Genomic DNA, 24,850 nt, shown 5'->3' with positions numbered 1-24,850 from the left:
GCAGCACTAAGCAATTGCTGCATTCTCACAGATGCAATTTTTCAGACAAAATATTAAAGATTGTACGTGCCTGCATTTTACTGACACACACATACACGGTGATTTTCAGCCCACATTTGCCATCAGGGGGAACAGTGACACGGAGGAAAACAGAGGGAATCAGGAAATCTCGCAGTGCCAACTTGTGCCAAGGGGCAGTGCCAGGGTTAGCTCTCTGGGGAGCCACATGGGGAAACCACCCCGCCCCCACCAATTATGTGTGATGTGAGGACGGGGGAGAGAGGGGGACGGGGGGGGGGGGGTGGTGAATAATGCCAAGGCCATTAAGGGAGGAAACTGCAGCCATGGAGAGGAGGGCAGGCAGTGAATGAGGGAGGGGGGGATGTGGATGAGCCCCTGACAAACATGCAATGGCAGGGTGGGAGCCACTGATGATTTAGGCATGGGAGGTGTGGGGATGAGAGCCACCAATACTTCCACAGTAAGGGCCGGGGGGGGGGGAGGTATCTTTAGTGCTGATCAGGGCACTCTTTAGTACCCCAATCCCTGGGGAGCTAGCCTTGCCAGCTCTATCAAGCCCTGCCCCGCCCGACTGACCATGTAAACCCTGCCCATTCATTTTTTCTTTAGAGCTTCAAGATCTGGGCTATAATCTCAACTGTGCTGTTGTAAAGCTGTACATCAGTTTTCAGTCAGAGCCTGACACTGAAAAAATGTGGGAAAATTCTACCCATGAGATTCTGTGGCAGCACTCAAAATAAAAGAAGACATCCAGTGCTCTGACCAATATTCAGCCCATAACTAAGACCATCACATGAACTATTGGTTTCTTTATCTCAGTTGTTTGTCTGACCTCGTTAAATGTAGATTGTCTGCTATATTTGACTGTAATGTACTGCCATCATTGATTTACACCTGTGATTCCTCACAGTGAGGTCTGAATCTCAATCAATCCTTTGAAGCAGGAAACAGAGGAGGAAATGCTCCAAGATATCACCGAGCAGACAGCTATAATGTGGCACCCGTAGAGAATCAGGAGCAGATCTCCAGATTGTCCTCCAAGCTCAAGAAAGCACACGCTATAGAGAGAGTAAGAGAAGACAGCAAATGGAATATTACACTATAATTGAACTGAACAACACAGGTAGTGTGGAAAATCTTAATAACATCTTGAAATTAGTGCCAACGTCAAATTAACCATCAGTACGTTACTCTGCTACTGTATAGCTAGCTTCCAGAGTAAAAAAAAATACACAATAACTTGGGAAAACTGTGCTGTAAACCGTTCAGTTCCATAATATTCCATTTCTAATGTGCATGGCACACTTTCTTAATACTCACAGAAAATGAGGAATGGAAACATCGGAAGAGTAAGCTATTCAGCCACTCAAGCCTGTTCCACCATTTAATTAGATCACCACTGATCTGTACCGCAACTTTATTTACTGACTTTTGTTCCATTTCCGTCAGTACCATTGCCTATCAAGAGTTCATTGATCTCAGTCTTGACAGGTTTTAGAAGAGAGGTTTCCAGACTGCCACCACATTTTGATATCAGATTCCTAACTTAACTCCTAAATGGTTTAATTCCTATTTTAAGATTGTGCCCTTGTTCTGAATTCTCCAATTGGATCTGTATTGACCCAATCAGGTTCTTAGCATTTTATTTATCCATCTTCTATTCATTCTTGCAGCTTTTAACTCGAAGGAATACAAACTAATTTTGTACAGCATGTCAATTCCTCTTTTTCAGCTCCAAAAAGTGTATGTTACGTCTTCATACTTCTCAATATTGAACTTCCATCAGCCATAGTTTTGCCCAATATGTAATTGTTGTCGAAGGAAGTTTGGTGCCATTTGTTAAATCACCATTAGAAATCAAGTCAGTGATTCAATGACTTGATCACTAAAGAGACAGGCCATGTTTTTGAGGAGGAGTGCGTGATACAGGCTGATAGGATGGAGGAGGTAGATGTTCTGGGGGAAGATGTATTAGCAATTTTGAAAAGCCTGAGGGTGGGTAAGTCCCCTGGGCCAGATGGGATACATCCTAGGATACTTTGGGAGGCAAGGGATGAGATTGCAGAGCCTTTAGCTTTGATCTTTGGGTCCTCCCTCTCCACAGGGATTGTGCCAGAGGACTGGAGAGTGGCAAATGTTGTTCCTCTTTTCAAGAAAGGAAATAGGAATGACCCTGGTAATTATAGGCCAGTTAGTCTTACTTCGGTGGTTGGTAAGTTAATGGAAAGGGTCCTGAGAGATAGGATTTATGACCATTTGGAAAGATTCAGTTTAATCCGGTATAGTCTTCACAGTTTCGTGAGGGGTAAGACCTGCCTCACAAATTTGATTGACCTCTTTGAGAAGGTAACTAAGTGCGTGGACAAAGGTAGAGCAGTTGATGTCGTATACATGGATTTTAGTAAGGCTTTTGATAAGGTCCCTCATGGTAGGCTTATGAAGAAGGTAAGGAAGTGTGGGATAGAAGGAAATTTAGCCAATTGGATAAGTAACTGGCTGTATCATAGAGGACAGAGGGTGGTGGTGGAAGGAAAATTTTCAGACTGGAGGCCAGTCACCAGCGGTGTACCACAGAGTTCAGTGCTGGTTCCTCTGCTTTTCATGATTTTTATCAATGATTTGGAAGAAGGGGCTGAAGGGTGGGTTAGTAAATTTGCTAATGACACCAAGGTTGGTGGATTAATGGATGAGGTGGACGGCTCTTGCAGGCTACAAATAGACATTGATAGGATGCAGAGCTGGGCTGAAAAGTGGCAGGTGGAGTTTAACCCTGTTAAACGTGAGGTGATTCATTTTGGTAGGACAAACTTGAATGCAGATTACAGGGTCAACGGCAGGGTTCTAAGGAATGTGGAGGAACAGAGAGATCTTGGGGTTCATATCCGCAGATATCTGAAGGTTGCCACTCAAGTGGATAGAGTCATGAAGTCTTATAGTGTGTTAGCGTTTATTAACAGGGGGTTTGAGTTTAAGAGCCGTGGGGTTATGCTGCAACTATACTGGACGTTGGTGAGACCACATTTGGAATATTGTGTTCCGTTCTGGTCACCTCATTATAAGAAGGATGTGGAAGCATTGGAGAGAGTGCAGAGGAGATTTACCAGGATGCTATCTGGTTAGGAGGGTACGTCTTATGAGGAAAGGTTGACGGAGCTGGGGCTTTTCTCTTTGGAGTGGAGGAGGATAAGAGGCAACTTAATAGAGGTTTATAAGATGATGAGAGGGATTGATAGAGTGAACCTGCAGAGACAATTTCCTCGGGTGGATGTAGCTGTTACTAGGGGGCATAACTATAAGGTTCATGGTGGGAGATTAGGAGAGATGTCCAAGGTAGATTCTTCACCCAGAGAGTGGTTGGGGTGTGGAACAGACTGCCTGCTGTGATAGTGGAGTCAGACACTTTAGAAATTTTCAAGTGGTTATTGGATAGGCACATAGAGCACTCCAGAATTATAGGGAGGGGATAGCTTGATCTTGGAATTGGACATAGCTCGGCACAACTTTGAGGGCCGAAGGGCCTGTACTGTGCTGTAATGTTCTATGTTTCTACGTTCAGTGTAACAATTTCATTTAACTGAATAAGAAAAACGTAAATGCACAGAAGTTGGCTACCACTGAAAACTTTTTAACAGGCGTTACCTGTGGTGAAAATGCAGTGTTACAGCCCTGTGATGAAGAGGCTTCAGAACTGCTCCGGCTCACTGCATGGCTCGGCTTCCACTCCAGAACAGTGCTTGTACTGTCTTGGCTAAAAGCTACTTCATCCCGGATTTCAGGCACCTATGAATAAATCACATATGTACTTTACAGAGCTAACAATAGATGGCTAGCATCTATTAGTGATTGAACAGAGACCGATTCTAAGCTCCGCAGCTGTGACTGGCTGTTCATAGTCGCATTATGAAGATTTAGAATTCCAATTATTAAGTACCTGATCAATCAATGCATTTAATTTCATTCAACAGATCTCAGTCTCGTGACAATAAATTATTGGTGCTCTTTCAGTTGGAGTAATCCTCCAATTGCCCTACCTTCTGTCCGTGTGAATAAATTCTGCTTTGATTAGGGAATATTGTGCTCAAAACCAACCTCAATCACAGCAGCTGAACTGCACAAACACAGAAGCATATTCTGTTGTTATATTAACACAACACTGATATTTAGCAACCATTCAGGACCAACATTTAACCACCTTAAAACTGGTCATTCACCTGGTGTATTGTTTTCAATCTGATCAAAAATACAGAATTAAGAGTTCATTTAAAACCCATTTCTCCACAGAAGAAATCATTCATTTTTGTGCAGATCGACAAGTTTAAAGTGTACCAAAGATTTCTATTAAAATATCACATTACTCATATGGATGCTTACGTCTGTGTCCGAAGCATCTTCTCCAAAGGCCTCTTGTGGACAATGTTCCCTTTCAAAATTCCTTTGATGTTTGAATTCACCCTCAGAATCATAATCATTTGAATCTCTCATTGTGGACATGCCACTGTCAAAGCAGCTTTCAGTTAAGCTTTCAACTTCACAGCTGACCCTGCGCATGGGGTCACACAGAGCCAGTGACTCCATGTCTTCATCTAGGTATGACGATCTGGATGACCTATTGAGAACAATAATCAAAATCGATTATGGTAGTTTGCCTGCATTTTGAAGTTCTGATTCAAAGGAATAAGATCTTATACATAAAACCTAACGTGAACCTCTTCAACTGAAGGAATCACTGGAATGTTTATCCTCATGAAACGTTGGACTAGCAGGACACATCTTTTGAGCAACTTGCAAGAGTATAGGTCTTGCAGTGCTAAACTAAGTAGATAGTAGGAATGCATTCTGCAAACTGGTTCTATTATGGCCAACTGGTGAATGCTTCTATGCTGAGCAATACATCATGATAAGGAATCAGATAAATTTTTATTTTAAAGTAATTTATAAAATAAGGATATATTAAATGTATTTTAATATTTAGTTAGGGTATAGACATAGGAATAGCAATTGTGCTAACTAATTATAATATATAGAAGAGCAGTAATTATATTAATTATAAAACATATTGCTTCATACAATTCTAGAAATTTAGGCCTTTAATAGTTAAGAATCAATTGGAACTTCTGTCAATATATGACAAATAACTGTAGGCGTCAGTACTCAATAAGTGTTCTTGTGCCTCCCTAATTATAAACATGTCCCTGTTTGCTAGTCACAATATGATTCTTTACTTAGTAGATGGTTTGATTAGTATTTAGCACAGTGTCAGTGTACTTGTTACACAACTAAATTTTTTAGCACTGCTTCCGTCTACAGGGATTCCTACTTTATTTTTTAAGTTTGGTCCAGTTCAGAAAGGACTTCCAAACCCCATTCTGAACTCAGAGCATAGACAGATTACCGTCAACAAGTAGCAAAAAGCTTCCAGTCAATAATCAACACAATGGGGTTGTGGGTAAAATAACTGCAAATGACAGAAACCAAGGAAAGATAGTTCAACAATTCAGGCTTTTTGTTTTACAATAGTCAGGCTGATTAGTATAGAACTTGAGCCAGTCTTGTGCATTGCACTATATTTACAGTAACTTTTATCTTCCATTGTATCTAATGATCATGTTTCTTTATAAATGCCTTTCTTCTAACAAAAGAGAATAGTAAGGTATTACAGCGGATTGAGGCTCCAATACATTATACCAGAGAATTGATAAATGTTTAATGCCAACAAAGAGGTTAGGAATTTCAACTACGTATTTATCAGGAGACACCAAGCAGAGCTTACGGGCACGTCACATTGAAAATAGAGGAAAAAAAATAGTAGCTGTAGCCAAAATAAGGAAAGACCACATTGTATAAAGCACAGTTTACAACTTCAGGACATCCTAAAGTGTTTGACAGACATTTTTTTTTAAAAAAGTCTTGCTTCCATTCCTATAAAGTAAATAGAGAATACTGTAATGTGTTTTGGCTGATACACCTGACACAGCTGAATAACTGGAAAAATGTGGAAATTGTAAGAAGTAGGTCCAAGATTGACAGCAATGTTGAGTGTGAGGGTAAGGGACAGTTATGGAATATTAAGCCCGAGTCCTGATTACTGATGGGGCTGTCATGAAATGAGCAACGCAAGGCTGGTGGTGCAGCGGATGATGTATTCAAATGACCCTGACCACCATGTGAAGACATCAAACTTTTTTTCTAGCCACGTGGCCAAGGCGCCAGGGCCAAATCCTAAGAATTAGCCTTGATGGTCACCTGCTCCTATTCACCTTGAAGGGGAGACCTTGCCATATTGTGGAAACATCACCCATCTCTCTCCTCCTTCTTAGGTAAACAGCCAATTTACTTTTAATGGTTAAATTTTGAATCTTCTTCCACCACCTTTTGAGGCAGTGCAATCCAGAACATGACGTGCCCATAAAAATTATTCCCATTTCTCCCCAATTATCTTAAATCTGTAATATTAAGTGAAAAAGCACGAGAGTTACCTTTCTGAAAGTAAATGAGTATAGAGCATTTTAAATGGCAAATTACTGCTGATTGCTCTCCATCTCGGATCCTTTGTCCATTTATTTTATCCAACACAGACTATCTGGGCCCTAAACAGAAATTGTACTCATTCCATGATGATGTGCAAAGATACTCACCTGTCATATGCTGGAATCTGAGGAGACTGGTGCCCACAGAACTTTGGGCTGCTTCTGAACATGGCATTTCCTGGCGAGGGATTTGCTGCACGCTGCAATATTGTGGAAAATTCTGATTATTTGCACATAATAATATTTGCATGTGAAAGTCCTGTGTTCGTTCTTCAGACAATTGTTAGTTGGAGGACTTTGGATAGTCGTGGCTTATTACACTGTTTCAGTTCATGGTCTCAAGTTCAAACATATCCCTTTCTGATACCTGTAAAGACTTAAGTGCATTTTTCTGCCTCAAATCTGTTCAAAATTAGTACAAGCTCTCTGCACAAAATACTATGGTATCACAATATTATTAGCACCACATTGGGAGTTTCATTACAAATTATCAAATTATTAGCTAATGTACAAAACAAAGTTTCACATGCACAGTATGACTCTGCTTAAGTTGGGACCAAAAATGAAATATTGGTTCATATAAATATTCAATCTCATCTGGATGATTTAAAATGACTAACACCCAACAGATTTCATTTAAAGTGTTGTCACTGTTGTTCACAACAATGTCATAAAACAGCAAAATGAAATAAATGACAGCTAATGTGTATTGGTGGTATTGGCTGGGAGATATATTTAGGAAAACAAAGGCAGTTTAAGGGAGTTATATTTGTATCGGTAAATAGTAAAAATAAGTTATAGTTTTAAGTGTGTTTAATTTAATGTTTATGTGGAAGGAAGAGTAAAATCTATAGTTAGATTCATGCTGGAAAAAGGTGCTTGTATGTGTGGAGGTTGTTCAAGTTCCAACTGTGTTTCAATTGTGCTTAGAGAGGTCTACAGTGTGAAGAATAAATAGAAGTATGAAAGCGTTAATTAGCAACTGAAGGCCCTTCTAAGGGTAAAAGCTTTTTAAGTTTTAGCTTTAGCTGGATACACATCAAGTCTAGGAGTAGGATTTGGAAGAGAAATTTGTCACCCCAAAACAGGCTACCTGCTCACCTCTCTCAAATACAAGAGGTATAAGTTGACACCTACCAAACTAAACTGAGATATGTAAAAGCAGGCTTATACTTAAAGTATTTAGCTTTTCAACAAATAAACATAATAGATTCAGTTAATAAGCAAGGGAGTATGCTTCACATTATAAGCATAAAACAAATCAATACCATATTTTAGTTGCACACTCACCAAAGACCTGTTAAATTTGCTGAAACTATTTTCAAGGGCAGATCGCAGGCCATCATTGCTGTCATGAAGCTTCCTGTTAGCTGACCTGTAAAAGTAGGAAAACATTATCCATGGGTTACAAAAGATCTGATTCCTTTATGGAAGATGTAACATGATGTTCCAAGACAGAAAAACTCAAACTCTGCCTTTTATTTTGGTAATCAGACAGAACAAACATGTTTTTGTCAAAGGGAAATCATGGTTAATCAATTTATTGGAGTTGTTTGAAGAAGTCACATGTTGTGGATAAAGTGGAACACTGGATGCACTGCATTTAGATTTTCAGAAGGCATTTGATAAGGTGCCACATCAAAGGATATTGTGGAAAATAAAAGCTTATAAGTATGGGGGTAACATATTGGCACGAATGGAAGATTGGCTAGTTGATAGGAAACAGAGTAAGCACAAATGGGTCATTCCTAGCTGGCAGGATGTAACAAGGGATGCGTCACAGAAATCAGTGCTGTGGCCTCAACTTTTTACAATTTATATAAATGGCTTAGATGGAAGGACCAAAGACATGGTAACTTGCTGATACCACAAACAGGCAGGAAAATGAATTGTGAAAAAGGATGTAAGGAGGCTACAAAAGGACAGAATAGAATCACTATGGTGCAGAAGGAGGCCATTCAGCCCATCCAAACTACACCGACAACAATCCCACCCAGACTCTATATATCCCTGTAACCCTCCATGTATTTACTCTATCAATCCCCCTGACACTAAGGGACAATTTACCATGGCCAATCAACTTAGCCTGCACATCTTTGGACTGTGAAAAGAAACTGGAGCACCTGGAGGAAACCCACACAGACACAGGGAGAACATGCAAATTCCACGCACAGTCACCCAAGACCAAAATTAAATCTGGGTCCCACAGTGTTAACCACTGTGCCACCATGCCCTATAGATAGTTAAGAGAATGGGCAATGATCTGGCAAATGGAGTATAATGTGAGGAAATGTAAAACTGCCCACTTTGGCTGGAAGAATAAAACAGCACATTGCAGACAGATTGCAGAACTTTAAGCTTCACAGAGACCTGGGTGTCCTAGTGCATGAATCACAAAAGGTAGTCAGTAGTTACAACAAGTAATTAGGAATGCCAATAGAATGTTATTGTTTATTGCAAGGGGAATTTAATATGGAAGTAGGTAGGTTGTGTTTCAGTTGTACAGGGTTTGGTGAGACCATGTTTGGAGTGTACAGTACTGGTCTCCTTATTTAAGGAATGATGGTAATGCACTGAAACCAGTTCAAAGATGGTTTCCTAATCTAATAAGGATGGGCAGGATATCTAATGAGGAAAGACTGGACAGGCAAGGATTGTATCTGTTGGAGTTTAGAACAGTTTGATTGAATTTTATTGAAACAATGGGGTGGGATTCTCCCAAAGAAATTCCAAGTGTCAAATTCATGTAAAAACTGGAGTAACTCCCGCCTCTCCAAGTCTCCGGCCACTGGATTTCTGGTGCTGTAAACTCTTTGCCGGAAATCTGCATGGAGTTGTATGCGAACTCCCCAGAGGGCAAAGCTGCATCCCGATTCCACTGTCCTCAGATGGGACAGACAATAGGAGAACCTTGATGAACAGCCAAGCTGACATGCTTTGTACACTTATTAGAAACATGGAGGCTGTGTCATGTCGAAAGGCATTGGAGTCCATTCTTTCCACAAGGAAATGGTAGATAATTCCATGACAGTACCAGCAGGTCCACCAGTGATGAAGCGTCTGGCAGCTGTTGTCACACTGTAGCACAAGTGAAACCATCCCAATTGCTTAGTGCTGCGGTAGAAGGTGAGAGAGGCCATGAGATGCCTGGCTCCTCCCATGCAGGCACAGACAGCTGCCAAATGTGGGTGTCAATCTCATTGCTCAACGGAATGTACAAGCTCCCACAGCAGCTAGGCTGTTTTCTAGCAGATCTCAAGGACTGCTGAGGTTGGAGTGGCTTGAGCACTGTCCCCTGTCAGGATGAGCACATTTAGCATCCACCATTATCATTCCACCAATCTCTAAACCAGCCTGCAGTCTGTTATTTCAGTGCTGAATTGAAGCATTGTCCAGAGCTGCTCCAGGATGTCCTCAAAGGCCACATGCTGTCTTGGCCAGTGAATGTCAGCAGTCCTGCACTATCCTAGAGTTTCATCAGGTCATTGACGCATGTCATAATAACACACCTTTTACAACTTTGAGCCCACAAGGGACTCATGTATATGCCACTCCAGTTAGCTCAAGCTGTGTGAACATTAATCAGCAGCACTTTCTACTCCATATCTACAATATGGAGTAGTGTGGAAATATGGAGTAGTGCTACTGCATCCACTACCCCTTTGAGTAAACACACCAGGTTGTGAAAATGTAAGCTGGCAATTTTAAAGAGGCTCAAAATATTCAGAAACAACACAGGCAACTGAACAGGTTTATCCACCTGAAGTGTTTTTGAGAAATTTCAATAAACGATACTTACTGAAGCATTTCAATCTGTCGCACTAGGCTGTCCCTATCATCTGTATACTCTTGGACCATATCGTGATTCCTGCAATAGAAGTAAAATTGGAGACAGGAATAAAAATACATTATTTCACACAAGGTTTTGTGCAGCAACTATAGTTGCACTTTAATTTGAGGTCCTAGTGCAATTAGTTATTTCAATTTATTTTACCGTTCTAAATTTAAACTCTGATCTGCGTAATCACTTTTCAAAGTATCTATTTCACTCTGCAGCAGCATTATGTTAGTTTGAGCTTCAAGTAGTTCTTTCCTCAGTTTATCGTTTTCCTATAAATGATCACAAAAAACAAGCATTAACATTTCTTGACTGAATTCAGCTTGCAAGCTTCAATGCCCTCACTCATAAGGCACGATTGATAACTGACATTATAACAAGGTGGAATACTGCATCACATTATCATCCTAAACATATTACAGGCACAATATCTGAAGGAGATAACATACGTAGGTCAGGTATTACTCTCAGGAGGGAGGAGAAAATGAAGGGATCAACCATCAGAAGATAACTTCGCATCATTTTTGTTCTATCCGTACTATTATACTGTTCAGGGGAGACTGTGGCATAATGGTAATATCTTTGGACATAGCAATCCAGAGATCCATGTTAATGCTCTTGGGACATGGGTTCAAAGCCCACCAAGGCAGCTGGTGGAATTTAAATTCAATTAATAAATCTGGAATACAAAGCTAGTCTCAGGAATGGTGACCATGACAACTGTTGTTGTGAAAACACCTCTATTTCACTAATGTCCTTTAGGGAAGGAAATCTGCCGTCCTTACCTGGTCTGGCCTACATGTTAATCCAGACCCTCAGCAATATGTTGACTCTTAAATGTCCTCTGCAATGTTCAAGCAAGTAACTCAGTTCAAGGGTGATTGGGGATGCAGAACAAAACATTGGTTTTGCCAGAGAAAAAAGTTCATCAGTGAGGGAGCAGATCTCTATGCCGACCTGAGAACAAGCTACCAAGTCATCTTGGCCACAGACAGTGCATAATGGATGAATGAAGAGACTATAAATGAATCTTGCGAGTTTGATCTTGCCAATTTTTCCTTCCATTCCTTAAGATGTTCTCTTCTTCCTGGGGTAAGCAGCATAGGAATTCACTACAAACCTTGACTGAAAGTTGTCGACTATGCACTGCCCTAAAGCTCAATTTTGTTCTCAACCAACATCCACATATGCATACTCCCACAGGAGGTTGTGGGATAGCAATCAGGGGTGGAAAGAGTGGCTGACATTTTACCTTTCCTGAACCATGGGGTACTGAGGCTAATTTTAATATGGCCACTCTTAATACAGCAGTAACTGGGAAATGTACCTGGGACATTCTCACATTCAATTGTTCACTGGATAAAGTCATCATGTCATTGAAGGGAGTGATTTTAAAAAAAGCTTTTTCTCAGAAATCCTTGAACATGCGTTTGTGCACAATGTAAGGATGGCTGACTTTGGAACAGCTGCCTTTAAAATACAGACAAGTGGAGTGAATACAGGTTTGATTTTGTGATGTAGCACTGCTAGTGCAGAATGTCACACAGCAAATTCAATAAACGGATGGAAAAATCCTGCAACCCATGAATCTCTACGCCTCAATGAAGCAACTGTATCACTGGAGCAAGAGAGCTAAAGCAGTGTGACAGCTCTCCACAAAACAAAAAGTTCCACATTCACTTTGTGTAGAACAGTTTACTATCCCAATATATACAATATCGCAGAAAAATACCAAAGGCATTAATTAATGATATTGAATCACATGTCATATAACTTGTATCTGAAAGATTCAGGACTTTGTGTTCGTAAGATTGAAAATGGCATTGCACAATCCAAATGATTCACATACTATGCTTGTAAATTCTTCAAGTTTCTTTACATTAATTAGAAAGCTAGTTTTCTTATAAATCTACTGCTGTGCTATAACCAAGAGAGCAGTTTTAACAGAATCAGCATAGCAGGAAACGGTGGGATTGGTTCAGTTATTTTCTCCACCCTATTGAAGTTTATCTTCCACTGACTTCAACCGAAAATTAAATTGGGCAAAGTGTAAAATAAGTGACCAATCCCATTCCAACAGGTTCTCATCAGGTTAGGTGAGGTACAGAAACATTTGATTAATATATCAGAAAGATTTGGAAAGGCACACAAGAGTTGTGCCATGAAATTTATTCAGAAGTATGTTGGAAATATCCTATGTTGCAGAATTGGATTCATCTCTACCTACTGAATGTTGCTCAGTAATAACCCAGTGTGCAGAAACATGTTTTCTTACCAAAGTAAATTCATTTATTTTTCTTTTCAATCCAATGCTCTCTTCCTTTGGGCTAAAGGATCTGTATTGTTCTTCTAACTGCAAGAGGAAAATAATGTGTTTCTAGTTTATTCACACCAAATGAAAGCAAAATCAGAAAGATTATTCTTCCACAACTTTCGCAATGATTCACATATAACTTTAAGTAACCGCCAAAGTTGTGAGGCAAATTGAAGACTTTGCACAAAACCCATTTCTACCCTCACCTCCCCTCTCCTTAGGTCAGGATGCTAATCGAGCATACGGTTCTTAAATGAGTGGCAGTTCACCTGAAACTGCCTGGAATGGGGGATCATGTCAGCACATATGCCCACCATGCAGTGCAGACCAGCTCTCTGGCCTGCCTTCAGAATTGGAGCAGCTGCAGGCTGGTGGTGGCTACCAACACTTTTTTTACTCATTCACGGGATGTGGGCATCGATGGCTAGGCCAGCATTTATCACCTATCCCTAATTGCTCTTGAACGTAGTGGTGAGCTGCTTTCTTGAACTGTTGCAGGTGTAGGTTCATCCACAATGCTGTTAAGCAGAGAGTTTCAGGATTTTGCCCCAGTGACAGTGAAGAAACAATGATAGTTTCAACTCAGGATGGTGTGAGGCTTGGAAGGGAACTTCCCAATTCCACGGCCATGCTTAAAAGTTTAAAAATGGCAACCAGGAGACAGATTTTCAACATATTGGGGGATGGAAAATTATGCTGTAGATGATCTGTCTGTTATTCAAACTGTTTACTTTAATTTCCATTATACTCAATGTTTTACGTCCAAGCACTCCATTCCCCAACTCTGGAGAAGTCCCAGGACACATGAGCTGGATTGTCATTTATGGGTCATGATCCCGATGTTGAAATAACTTCTAAGCCCCAGTCCTCATGACAATGGCATGACAAGCACATCGTGAAAGGCTAATTAATGGCCAGAAAGGTGCACTCACCATTAATTACGGATGACAGGCAGGCTCCAGAAGTTAGAGGATCAACAGAAAGCCCTCCAGTAGTGAGAGAGCAGCAGCCTTCCATTGCAGATAAAGGAGGGAAAGGACGCCTCAAAAATATTTCCAAACTCTTTCAAAAAGAAAATGCTGCAGCTTCTAGACCACCATTGTGGGGTGAGACCACAACCGACCTTCCAAGCGTGTCATGCTCCAACACCACAGAGTGCCAGCAGGCAGCATGGAATTCATCAGCTTTTGATTGGCCTTCTAATTATGTTAACAAGCTCACCCCACTTGCAGCCGGATGGTTGTCATCCCACACAACCTGCCTTTCTAACCATTGCCCCAAGACAGGAAAATTCCAGCAAACTGGCAAGCTGGATGATGTTGGGACATTCCAGGTCCAGTGGCTTCTACCCCCGCCTCTGACCAGCTTCCAAAATCCAGCCCCTAGTGTCTCCACCCCTTTGCTGAGGACAGGGTTCATTTTTGAACATTCCCATCCCATCCTGAGACAGAAGCTGTCACAGGGTATATCAGATCACAAGCACAGCATGGCATTAAGAACTTTGAAAATAAAGGACATCTTCGAGCTTCATCTCCAACTTCACTTTTTATGAACTCATACCGCTACTTGTAAAGAGGATCACAGATAAACATGTTTCCAGGTTAATTTATGGTATGCTCAACCTCATGTGGCACCACAGACTCAATGTCCACTTGGCCTGAATTTTCATCGAGGAGACAAGAATCAGGATTCAATAAATTTCCAAATTTCGTGATTCTATCTCTGATTTGGAGGCCCTCTATCACTGCATTTTCACCTCGGGGACGTGCGCTCAGGCAGGAGTCAAACCTTCTGCAGGACAAGTAGGAATGAAAGCAGACTAATGGTGAGAGGGGCATTCACTGAGACATTGTATTAGTTCTCTACATTGTTGATAGGTCCCTCCTCTTCATCCTTCACCTAATGTTCCTTCCAGATCCACCATGCAGCCTCCAAGCTCCCTATGCCTGCTCAATCCTGCATTTTCCCTCCACGTACCCTAACTTAACCGTGCCCTTTCCTTTGATTTGATTTATAATTATCACATGTATTCGCATAGTGAAAATTATTGTTTCTTATGCGTTATACAGACAAAGCATACCATACATAGGGAAGGAAAGGAGAGACTGCAGAATGTACAAAGAACAAAGAACAGTACAGCACAGAAAACAGGCCCTTCAGCCCTCCAAGCCTGTGCTGCTCATTGGTCCAACTAGACCATTCGTTTATATCCCTCCATTCCCAGTCTGCTTATGATCCCAGCGTGTCCACCTCCACCACCCTACTTGGCAGTGCATTCCAGACCCCCACCTGTGTGTAAAAAACGTACCTGTGATATCTGAGTTATACCTCGCCCCTCTCACCTTGAGCCTGTGACTCCTTGTGATCGTCACCTCCGACCTGGGAAAAAGCTTCCTGCTGTTCACCCTATCTATACCCTTCATAATTTTGTACACCTCTATTACGTCTCCCCTCATTCTCTGTCTTTCCAGGAAGGACAACCCCAGTTTACCCAATCTCTCCTCATAGCTAAGGCCCTCCATACCAGGCAACATCCTGGTAAATCTCCTCTGCACTCTCTCCAAAGCCTCCACGTCCTTCTGGTAGTGTGATGACCAGAACTGGACGCAGAACTCCAAATGTGGCCTAACCAACGTTCTTTACAGCTGCAACATCAGACTCCTGCTTTTATACTCTATACCCTGTCCTATAAAGGCAAGCATGCCATATGCCTTCTTCGCCACCTTCTCCACCTGTGCTGCCACCTTTAAGGATTTGTGGACTTGCACACCTAGGTCCCTCAGTGTTTCTATACTCTTGATGGTTCTGCCATTTATTGTGTAACTCGCCCCTACATTAGTTCTTCCAAAATGCATCACTTCGCATTTATCTGTATTAAATTCCATCTGCCATTTCTCCGCCCAATTTTCCCTATATCCTGCTGTATTGTCCAACAATGTTCATCGCTATCAATTCTGTACTGTTACAGTAATAGCTAGAGTGTAGAGAAAGATCAACTTAACGAGAAGAGGATAAAGTTTTAGAAGCATAGAACGAGAGTAAAAGATAGAACTAGAGAGTGTGCTAGGCACAGCTTGCAAGAGGTCGCCATGTTCTGGCGCCATCTTGGGCATCCATATGTCAATGACACACTCCTCTGAGGTCCTGTTAACCACACTTCCTACAAATGCTGGCCTGCCCCCATCAGGGGTCCGAGATGTCCATCCTCACAATGAATCTGGTAAAGTTGAGACTGCAACATGTGTGCTCAAAACTTACAATTTTATCCTGCACTGACAATAAGTGCAGAAGCAAAAATGGGGGCAGGGATCCCAGAATCAGCACTCACTTTCCATCTTCAAAGTCCTTCCTCCTCCATTTTGACATGGATGGAAGCATAAAAATGTGGGCCCTTGGTCCTAGAAAATCACTTGGCTTTTACAAATGACCTTTCAAAAAGTTCATTTTGCATAATGATTTTTTAACATTAATGCCAATTCCAAACAAAATGAATCAGGACTCACTTCAGACTGCATTCTCAAACATCATTTTAACATCACCTCAGAGACAACACTTACCTTTTTCAGTTTTGCAACCGTTCTCTGGAGTTCATTTACATTAGCATCATATTGATGTTTTAGATTACTGAGAGCAAACTCAGCTTTTCTTTGTTCCTGCAATCAAAGCAAAATATGCAACATAACAAAATACTACTGTCTATTCAAAACATTGAAGTGGAAACCTGTGTTAGCATTATCCAGTTCTACACAATGTGCAACAATTAACACTTCCACCTAATTTGCATTTCAGCAAAGAAGGTGGTGTCTTTCTACAAAGCAGGGAATAGATATTAATTACACCCCAAATGGCATGAACATGAGGCTACCCATGAGCAACAATGTCAGAGGCTTAATAGTAAATCCAAACTCTCCAGCACCAGGATTAAAGGACTCATTTTAGGTCCCTGCTGCTCACCATTACTGAAATACATTCCCAATTCTTAGCAGCGCTTCAAAGACATCGGACCAAGTCTTCACCAATTTTACTCAGCACTTTTGTTATTTGTTCCCAACAATCCTTCAGAACTTTCAAACACAGACCAAATCCTTGTGATCAGTTTAGCTTAAATGTGACTTATTTGTTTAGTACTATTCAATTATGTCACGCTGTCTCTCAGTAGTGGACACCAGCGCAGATACTCTCATGTCAATGGGCATTTGGTCATCCCCTCTAGGGGTAGTGCACAGTGGTGGGGGACATCACACTCATATGAGAAGGTGGCAGAGGCAGAGCAGTTCCAGGTTGCTGACAGTGGGAGCATTGCTGGAGACCAAGACTGTGCTGAGTCCAAGGCAGATGATGAGCCTCTGGAGAGGCAAAGCTTCCTACAGCACTGGACTGCAGACATTTGCAGGTAGTGTGAACGGCTGGTAAGGTCGCACCAGTGTTTTTTTTAAATGTGCAGAGACATTTGTTTCAAGTTAAAGCCACGCATATGCTCCTTTACATATCACAAATGTTATTTAGAATTAACTTAATTGAATCTGACTCACTGACCTGAAAACTATATAAATATTGCCCTTATTTAAATAGTGATTACATTGTGATGGCTGGGTGACACGTTGTAACATATTCCCTGCTAAATAGATCCAAAAAGTTTATTTTGAACCCAAAAGCTGATCAACATAAATATGTGCATCTTCATGAAAAATATTTTCGATTCTGATAGATAAAGTGGGCTGTTGTTCAACCTCCTGGCCGAAACAAAGGTATGAGTTTTACAGGAAAACAGTTTATTTGGAATGTAGGAGATGTTTTAATGGGTGTGATGCAGAACAATACCAAAAGGAAGCATGGTGACTCAGTGGTTAGCACTGTTACCTCACAGTGCCAGGGACCCAAGTTCAATTTCCAACTTGGGTCACTGTCTGTGTGGAGTTTGCACATTCTCCATGTCTGCGTGGGTTTCCTCTGGGTGCTCCAGTTTTCTGCCATACTCCATAGATGTGCGGGTTAGGTTGATTGGCCATGCTAAATTGACCCTAGTGTTAGGGGGGATTAGCAGGATAAATACATGGGGTTATGGAGATAGGGCCAGGGTGGTATTGTGGTTGGTGCAGACTCGATGGGCTGAATGGCCTCCTTCTGCACTGTAGGTTCTGAGAGTGCATGTTGAATCCCTATACTGACTATGGGGTAATTCATGGAGACCCTGCCTCCCTATCTCATGCATGCTTGTGGAGTGGTGTCCCTTCAGCTATGAGTAGCCAAAATATCTCTCTTTAATGGAGGGGGATGTTTACACTCCTTTATTATGGCAGGATACATACATACTTTACTAGATTCCAGACATATGGGTAACACAGTGAAAGAATGCTTGCTGGATCTAGTAAACTTGTGCAGGGTCATCCAGACTCAAAACATTGGCTCTATTCTCTCTCCACAGATGCTGTCAGACCTGCTGAGATTTTCCAGCCTTTTCAATTCCCGGCTTGGGTCATTGTCTGTGTGGAGTTTGCACATTCTCCCCGTCTGCATGGGTTTCCTCCGGGTGCTCTGGTTCCTCCCCATATTCCAAAGATGCTAGTAATATTCCAGATGGAGTCAGGACACAGGTTTGGGCTTGAGGTAATAACGCCAGATGAAGGTCATAAATAAGTAAATATTTAATAATCACAATGTACTTGATGCTTAATGTTATCAGCTCCACCTTTTTTCCAGCACTATTTACTGTTGAAAATTATAACACAAAGGATATCAAAATCAGGTATAAAATACTTCAAGAAAAATTGCTGCATTTCTATTCTTGCTTATGCTGGGGAAAAGCAATATCTGAGGTAAAGCAAACTGCAGTAAACAGTGTTCTTTTTGAAGAGGTTGCTATGTGTGTTTTGTGCTGAATTTCAGGCTCATTAAGGGTGAGAATGATAGCAATTGGGAACGGAACAGTTTTCCATTTTCCAGCTCTCAAGAGTCAATATCAATTACTTCTAAATGAGGTATAGTACATCTAAACACAGGAAAGAATTTAGGCTCTGGAATTCCCCCATGGGATAAACACAATGGCCAGGATTCTCCCAAATCATTACAAGTGCTGAATTTGCATAAAAGCTGGAGTAAACAGAGTTATAGAGGTTTGCAACATGAAAACAGGCCCTTCGGCCCAACTTGTCCATGCCACCCAACTTTTAATCACAAACTAGTCCCAATTGTCTGTATTTGGCCCATATCCCTCGATACCCTCATGTAATTGTCCATAGACAGTTATATGAGTAAGATGGCTATTGATGCACAGAATGTGGGAGAATCATTTTGAAAATCCCACTGGTTTTTTTAAAGCATTATTTTCAAACTGAATCTCCCACACTCTGTGCATCACAGAATCCCCCAGCGTAAATCACGCTGAAAATCAGGCAGCAGGGCCTATTCCTGCTGGAGAGGCCAGCAGCTTTGCGCTGAGCAAGCCATGGCTCGAGTTGATTTGTCAGCGCCAAGATCAGCACAAATTAGCCCGATCACTGGCCAAGCCCATGACCCCTTATTGCTGCCCCTCCAATCCCCCTACCTCGCGATCACTGGCCTCCCAGACGTGCCCAGACCACACCAGGCTGGGCTAGCCCCAACCTCTTCCTGCCCACAGCCAACCCTGAATGCTGTCCTCCCTCCCTTTGCCTGCAATCCCAAATGCAGAGTGGCAGCAGGATCCCAACCCCTACTAATCTCCCCCCCAAGAGGCCCTGCCCCTATAAGCCTCGCCCCACTCTGACCCTGTCCGATGCCCAGTGGGCAGTGCTAATGTGCCCCCAGGCATTGCCACTTTCTCCTTCCGCAGTGCCAGGGGGCCAGGCTGGCACCGCCACGCTGGCAATGCACAGGGGGTGGCACCTCCTCTCAGCCTGATGTCCTGGGGGGCCTCCATGGTCTGCCTTCACCCCAGTGAGTCAGGCCAGCTCCTGTTAGTGGGGAGCTGTCGTAAACCCCACTAGAGCAAAACACACTTGGCAGGAGGGAACAGACGTCAGTCCCGGGCCTGCTATTCAGATGTAAATCTTCATTTGAACAATTTATTCAGCTCCATGTCGATTTCTGGCACGGAGCTGACAACGCCAGAAATCCATCAGCCAGAGGCGCGCAAAGACTGTGTCGCCCAGTGGGAAGCCCGCTACACGGTCTCCGCATTGCTGGGAAAATCGCCCCCAGTAACTTGATCTGAAATGCATCTTTCATGCTGTAATTTCTGGGTTTGAATGCATTGCAGAATGAAGTTATATTTCTGTGGCAAATGATTTCCACTCACACCAAACATAGTAAAATCTGACTTGGAATTATCTTTACAATCTCACCTCCTTTTGGCAGTTATGAACGGCAATCTTTATTCGCTGATCAATATCTTCCTCTAGTTCACTCACTTGTTGTGCAGCCTCATCCTGTGCCCTGAAACAAACAAGTAGCAATAAAACAGCTCCTGGCACTCTACAATCTGCTTCACCTCCTTCATCAGAGTCTGGACATTACAACAGTCCATTAAATGGGAAAAACCCACCTATTTTCAGATATCCACAATACAATAGTTTTAATGAGTAACAACGTACTTTGGTTTGGATTTAACTTGTTAAGTATAAATCGAATGTCGTCTATTTTACAAATGGTTAGCATTGATGACATCACTCCATGACAATAATCACAGAAAAAATGAACGTTAACCAAAGAGAGACATTTTAGGTTGGGTAATGAAAAGATCAGTTTTGACGAGGGTGATAATGGATGTGAAAAAGGCAGACAAGCACAGGAACTGAGATGGTTCCCACTGGCTTCAAATGGAGTAATGGGAGCTGGGATGCCCAAAGAACCAAGCTGGAGGACTGAAGAGTGCTAGGATTAAAGGAACTTACGGAAGTGAGGCCAAAAAGTGATTTAAACACAGATGAGAATTTAAGATGGAGGTGTAGGGAGACTGGTCATCACTGTAGTTTAACAAGAGCTGCAGAGCTGTTGTGTGGGACACTAAGACATTTCCTATCCACACATTGGATGTGTTGAAGTGGTAGAGGACAAGAATAGCAGCAGCAACAGTGGCTTCAATGGCATTTTCAGAATTTAATGAGTCTAGAGAAAGGCTGAAGTAAGCAATGTTTTGGAAATGGAAAAAGACAATCTTGTGATAGAGAGGGTATAGGGTTAGAAGCTGAATTCAAAGTCAAAGAACAAAGAACAATTCAGCACAGGGACAGATCTTTTGGTCCACCAAGTCTGTGCCAACACAAATGCCTCTCTCATCTAATATTTTCTTGCCGCTACATGATCCATATCCCTCTATTCCTTGCCTATTCATGTGTCTAACCAGATGCCGCTTGAATGTTGTAATAGAATTTGCTTCCACCACTTCTTCCAGCAACACATTCCAGGCATTCACCACCCTGCGTGAAAAACCTGCCCCTTACATCTCTTTTTTCTCACTTTTAACCTATGCCCCCAAGTAACTGACCCTTCGACCCTGGGAAAAAGACTTTGACTATCACTCTAAGCCTGTCATAATCTTGTTATCTATCAGGTTCCCCCCTCATCCTCCAACACTCCAATGAAAACAATCCAAGTTTATTCAACCTTTCTTCATAGTTCATATTCTCCAAACTAGGCAACATCTTAGTAAATCTCTTCTGCACCTTTTCTAATGCATCAACATCCTCCCGGTAGTGTGATGACCAGAGTTGTATATAATACTCCAAATGCGGCCTAACCGAAGTCTTGTACAGCTGCAACATGATTTTCCAATTCCTATACTCAATGCCTTGACCGATGAAGGCCAGCATGCCATACACCTTTGTGACCACCTTGTCCACCTGAGTTGCCACCTTCAGGGAACTGGACATCTGCGTGCCTAGATCCCTCTGCATGCTAAATATTTCTAAGGGCTCTACCATTTACTGAATCACCTTCCAAATCACATCACCTCACATTTGTCTGGGTTAAATTTCATCTGCCATCTTTTGGCCAGGTCTCTAGCGGATTAATATCCTGCTGTATCCTCTGACAATCCTCCTCACTGTCCGCTACTCCCCAAATTTTTGTATCATCTGCAAATTTACTAATCATAGAGAAGAGAACATATAGGCCATATAGAACACAAGTGTTGCAAACATTTTGATTCAACCCAAGAATGTGGCTGGAGAAGGATAGAATCAATGACAAGCCTATGGACATTATGGCAGGGGCAAAAGGTTATGATTTTGGTCCTTCTAATGTTTAACAGGAGGAAAATGCTGTCAAACTAAAAGTCATAAAAGCAGTCTGACAATGCAGAGGCAGTGAAGCAGTTGATGGAAGTGTGATGGAGAAATAGAACAGGATGTTGGAAAATACATATGGAATCCAACACAATATTTATGTACAATTATCATGAGACAGCATTTAGACAAGGAGGAGGAAATGGATAGGTCTTGCAACATTTCTGACGTACTATCCAGGACTGGAAGGAGCAGATATTGCTAGAGATCCTCTGGCTAATCTTGGAACCAAACATGAGCAGTCACATTGAATTGGACAATGGAGAAGAGGCATTGGATGATAGTTTGATTTACTCTGAAAGAAGCAGAGAAGCTGAGAAAGACAAAGAGTGAAAATGCACAATTGTCACAGTCAAAGAAGAATTTATGATTTTGGAGAGGCTGTTCACTGTTTCAATGCTGTTGCATGGTCAGAAACAGACCATTTGTCTATCCAAAACCAGATGTTAAAATAACAGCAAAATACTGCAGATCCTGGAGATCTGAAATAAAACAAAGTGCTGGAAAAACCCAGGTCTGGCAGCATCCATTAGTATAATTAATCGGTGGGATCATATATGCAATGTTTATGAACCCAACTCACCACTCACTTGATGAAGGGGCAGCATTCCGTAAATTTGTGCTACTAAATAAACTTGGACTTTAACCTGGTGTTGTGAGACCTCTACGTCTTATGGTCACTGCATTTTCCAGTACTACCCACGGGACTCAAAACAATCAGTATATAGTAGCTATTTTTCACAGACTAATTCACCAAATAATGCAATCAAGTGCCAGCGAATAGCTCATTTGCTAATTAATGATGGGAAGCTTGCAATCACATTTTGAAAACAAGCTCATAAAAAAGCTGTTCAAATTTGCTGAAGAAAAGGGAACTTGCATTAACATAATGTCACCAAATAGTGGAATCAAATTATTCAATTTTGTTAAAGGCAGGCATTAAACATCAATTGCTCTGTTATTTCTTATATGACAGAAATGAAAAACTTCCGGAACTGCCAGTTATTTCGAATACAAATAGCACAGATCAATATCAATTATGTTGATGGCATTAAATGCAGCTGAAACAAAGGTTTCTTCTATTTGTTAAACTCGGTTGAATATAATAGAGACAAAAAGTAGCATGATCAAATTCCTGTAAACAGAGAGGCCTGCTTAATGTTTTCATAATACTATCATTTCAATTCTGACACACAAGACCCACAGGACATACAGTGCAATCATTAATAGTTTTCCCTACCAAACCGTAACATTAGCTATGATGTAACACCATGTGTTGTGCACAGGAGTAAAATTACATTTAATAATGCTTTTCATTTATAAAAATGGGACACACCAAACAGACAAAAATATAACCAAGCATTGTTTATCACAAGATGTGATTTTACTGGAGCCATTTCAGGGACATTGTGATTATTTTGTTTCTTTATTTCATAACTGGAAGAGTTGTGTATTCCAAACAAAAATACATGTGACAGATTATGTGTTACATTTTCTTTAAACTGAAACACTCTGAGGGTGTTAAGTTATCATGTGTTTCACTATAAAATAGGTAAGTGTGAATTTGTATTTGAGATGCTTTGCAAATGGTATCCAACTCTCAGCAATGTCATGGTAAGAAGAAACTAACCAAGGTCCACTACTATCCCAGAAATAGAAAGTGAAAAGTGATGGCAAACCATCTTGGACCAACTCTGGGCCTCCCTTAGTGACAGTTCTAATGTAAGATCAGAAGTATTCCGTGGCAAGTCGCTGGGTGGGGTAAATTATATGGAGATTGAAGAAAGGGGGATCATGTTTAAAATGACTAATGGATATATTCACTAATCCCACACTCCTTAGCAGGGAATCATTCTTTAACAAATCAAGGTAGTGGCAGAACACTGCAGTACCAATTACCTGTTCCATGCTCCTTTTGAGCACAGTTTCCAAGTAAAACTGCCAGTTTAACTCAGCAGACTCTAGCCTCTAAATCAGATTAGGGATATGAGGCCCATTATAGGCGCTCATGCACATTATCTGGCAGCTTTGTCCAGCTGATGGGAGTGCAGCATTTTCAGTGATGCTGCGTTTCAGCAAAGGCATTAAGTTGAAGCCCAGCCAGTCCATTTAGGTCAACAACAACAACTTACATTTGTACAGCACTTAGCACCTCTAATGTTAAACAAAATGTCAAGGCTCTCAAGAGGCACAGAGAAAAAAAATATACTTACCAATCCCAGATATCAAGGAGATGTTAGGACAGATAACCAAAGTAGGTTAAGTAGGTTTTAGGGAGGAACAAGACATTGAAGGATTTAGGGAGGGAATTTCAATCTGGCCAAATGGCTTCCATCTCCTTCCATTCTTTATGTTTCTATGATGGATACTGCCCGATTTTCCAACTATTCAAACGAATAGGTTGAAAACCAGAAAAACTCTGTTACGGACAGGCAATTCTTCCAGCCTGCTTTTCATCTATATACACCTCCTACTTAGGTTCATTCAAAATAGAGGAAAGTCTACCCCATAAATAATTCTAAATTATTCTTACCTTTTCACAGTGTGGGCTAGTTTTTCCAACTCTGCATTCTGCAATGTAATATCGTGAATAAAATTCACGATCACAGATTCATATTGACGAATTAGCCTGGGTTCTGCTATTTTCAGGTTCTGGTAAAGGGCAGCTGCCTGTGCTGGTCTGTTTGCAAACACAAGAAACGAGAGATGAGGCATAACAACCAGATACCATGAAACACTGTAAGATGGTGATCTTGAGACTGTTATCTGTATTCTGGCACTTCCAGTCATTCCAGCAGCATTTGGGAATCGCTTCACATTTTTTTAAAAAGTTTTTTACTTATTAGTCACAAGGAGGCTTACATTAACACTGCAATGAAGTTACTGT

General features: G+C 41.4%; 1 protein-coding gene across 1 annotated transcript in view; it reads right to left on the bottom strand.

Moving 5' to 3' along the window:
* rasef (RAS and EF-hand domain containing) overlaps positions 1-24,850 on the bottom strand; it is a 59,635-nt gene that overhangs the window by 18,023 nt on the left and 16,762 nt on the right. Inside the window, exons 2-11 of the mRNA XM_080188856.1 lie at positions 24,497-24,643; positions 20,023-20,113; positions 16,258-16,353; positions 12,662-12,739; positions 10,543-10,658; positions 10,348-10,416; positions 7,839-7,923; positions 6,657-6,748; positions 4,393-4,627; positions 3,661-3,801 (exon numbers count right to left, since the gene is read on the bottom strand). Of these exons, the coding sequence (XP_080044982.1) occupies positions 3,661-3,801; positions 4,393-4,627; positions 6,657-6,748; positions 7,839-7,923; positions 10,348-10,416; positions 10,543-10,658; positions 12,662-12,739; positions 16,258-16,353; positions 20,023-20,113; positions 24,497-24,643 (1,150 nt within the window). The remainder of the gene's footprint in view (positions 1-3,660; positions 3,802-4,392; positions 4,628-6,656; positions 6,749-7,838; positions 7,924-10,347; positions 10,417-10,542; positions 10,659-12,661; positions 12,740-16,257; positions 16,354-20,022; positions 20,114-24,496; positions 24,644-24,850) is intronic.

This window comes from Carcharhinus amblyrhynchos, chromosome 5 (assembly GCF_965287045.1).
Source record: "Carcharhinus amblyrhynchos chromosome 5, sCarAmb.v2.hapA, whole genome shotgun sequence".
Classification (NCBI taxonomy): domain Eukaryota; kingdom Metazoa; phylum Chordata; class Chondrichthyes; order Carcharhiniformes; family Carcharhinidae; genus Carcharhinus; species Carcharhinus amblyrhynchos.
This window is presented reverse-complemented; position numbering and strand designations above follow the sequence as displayed.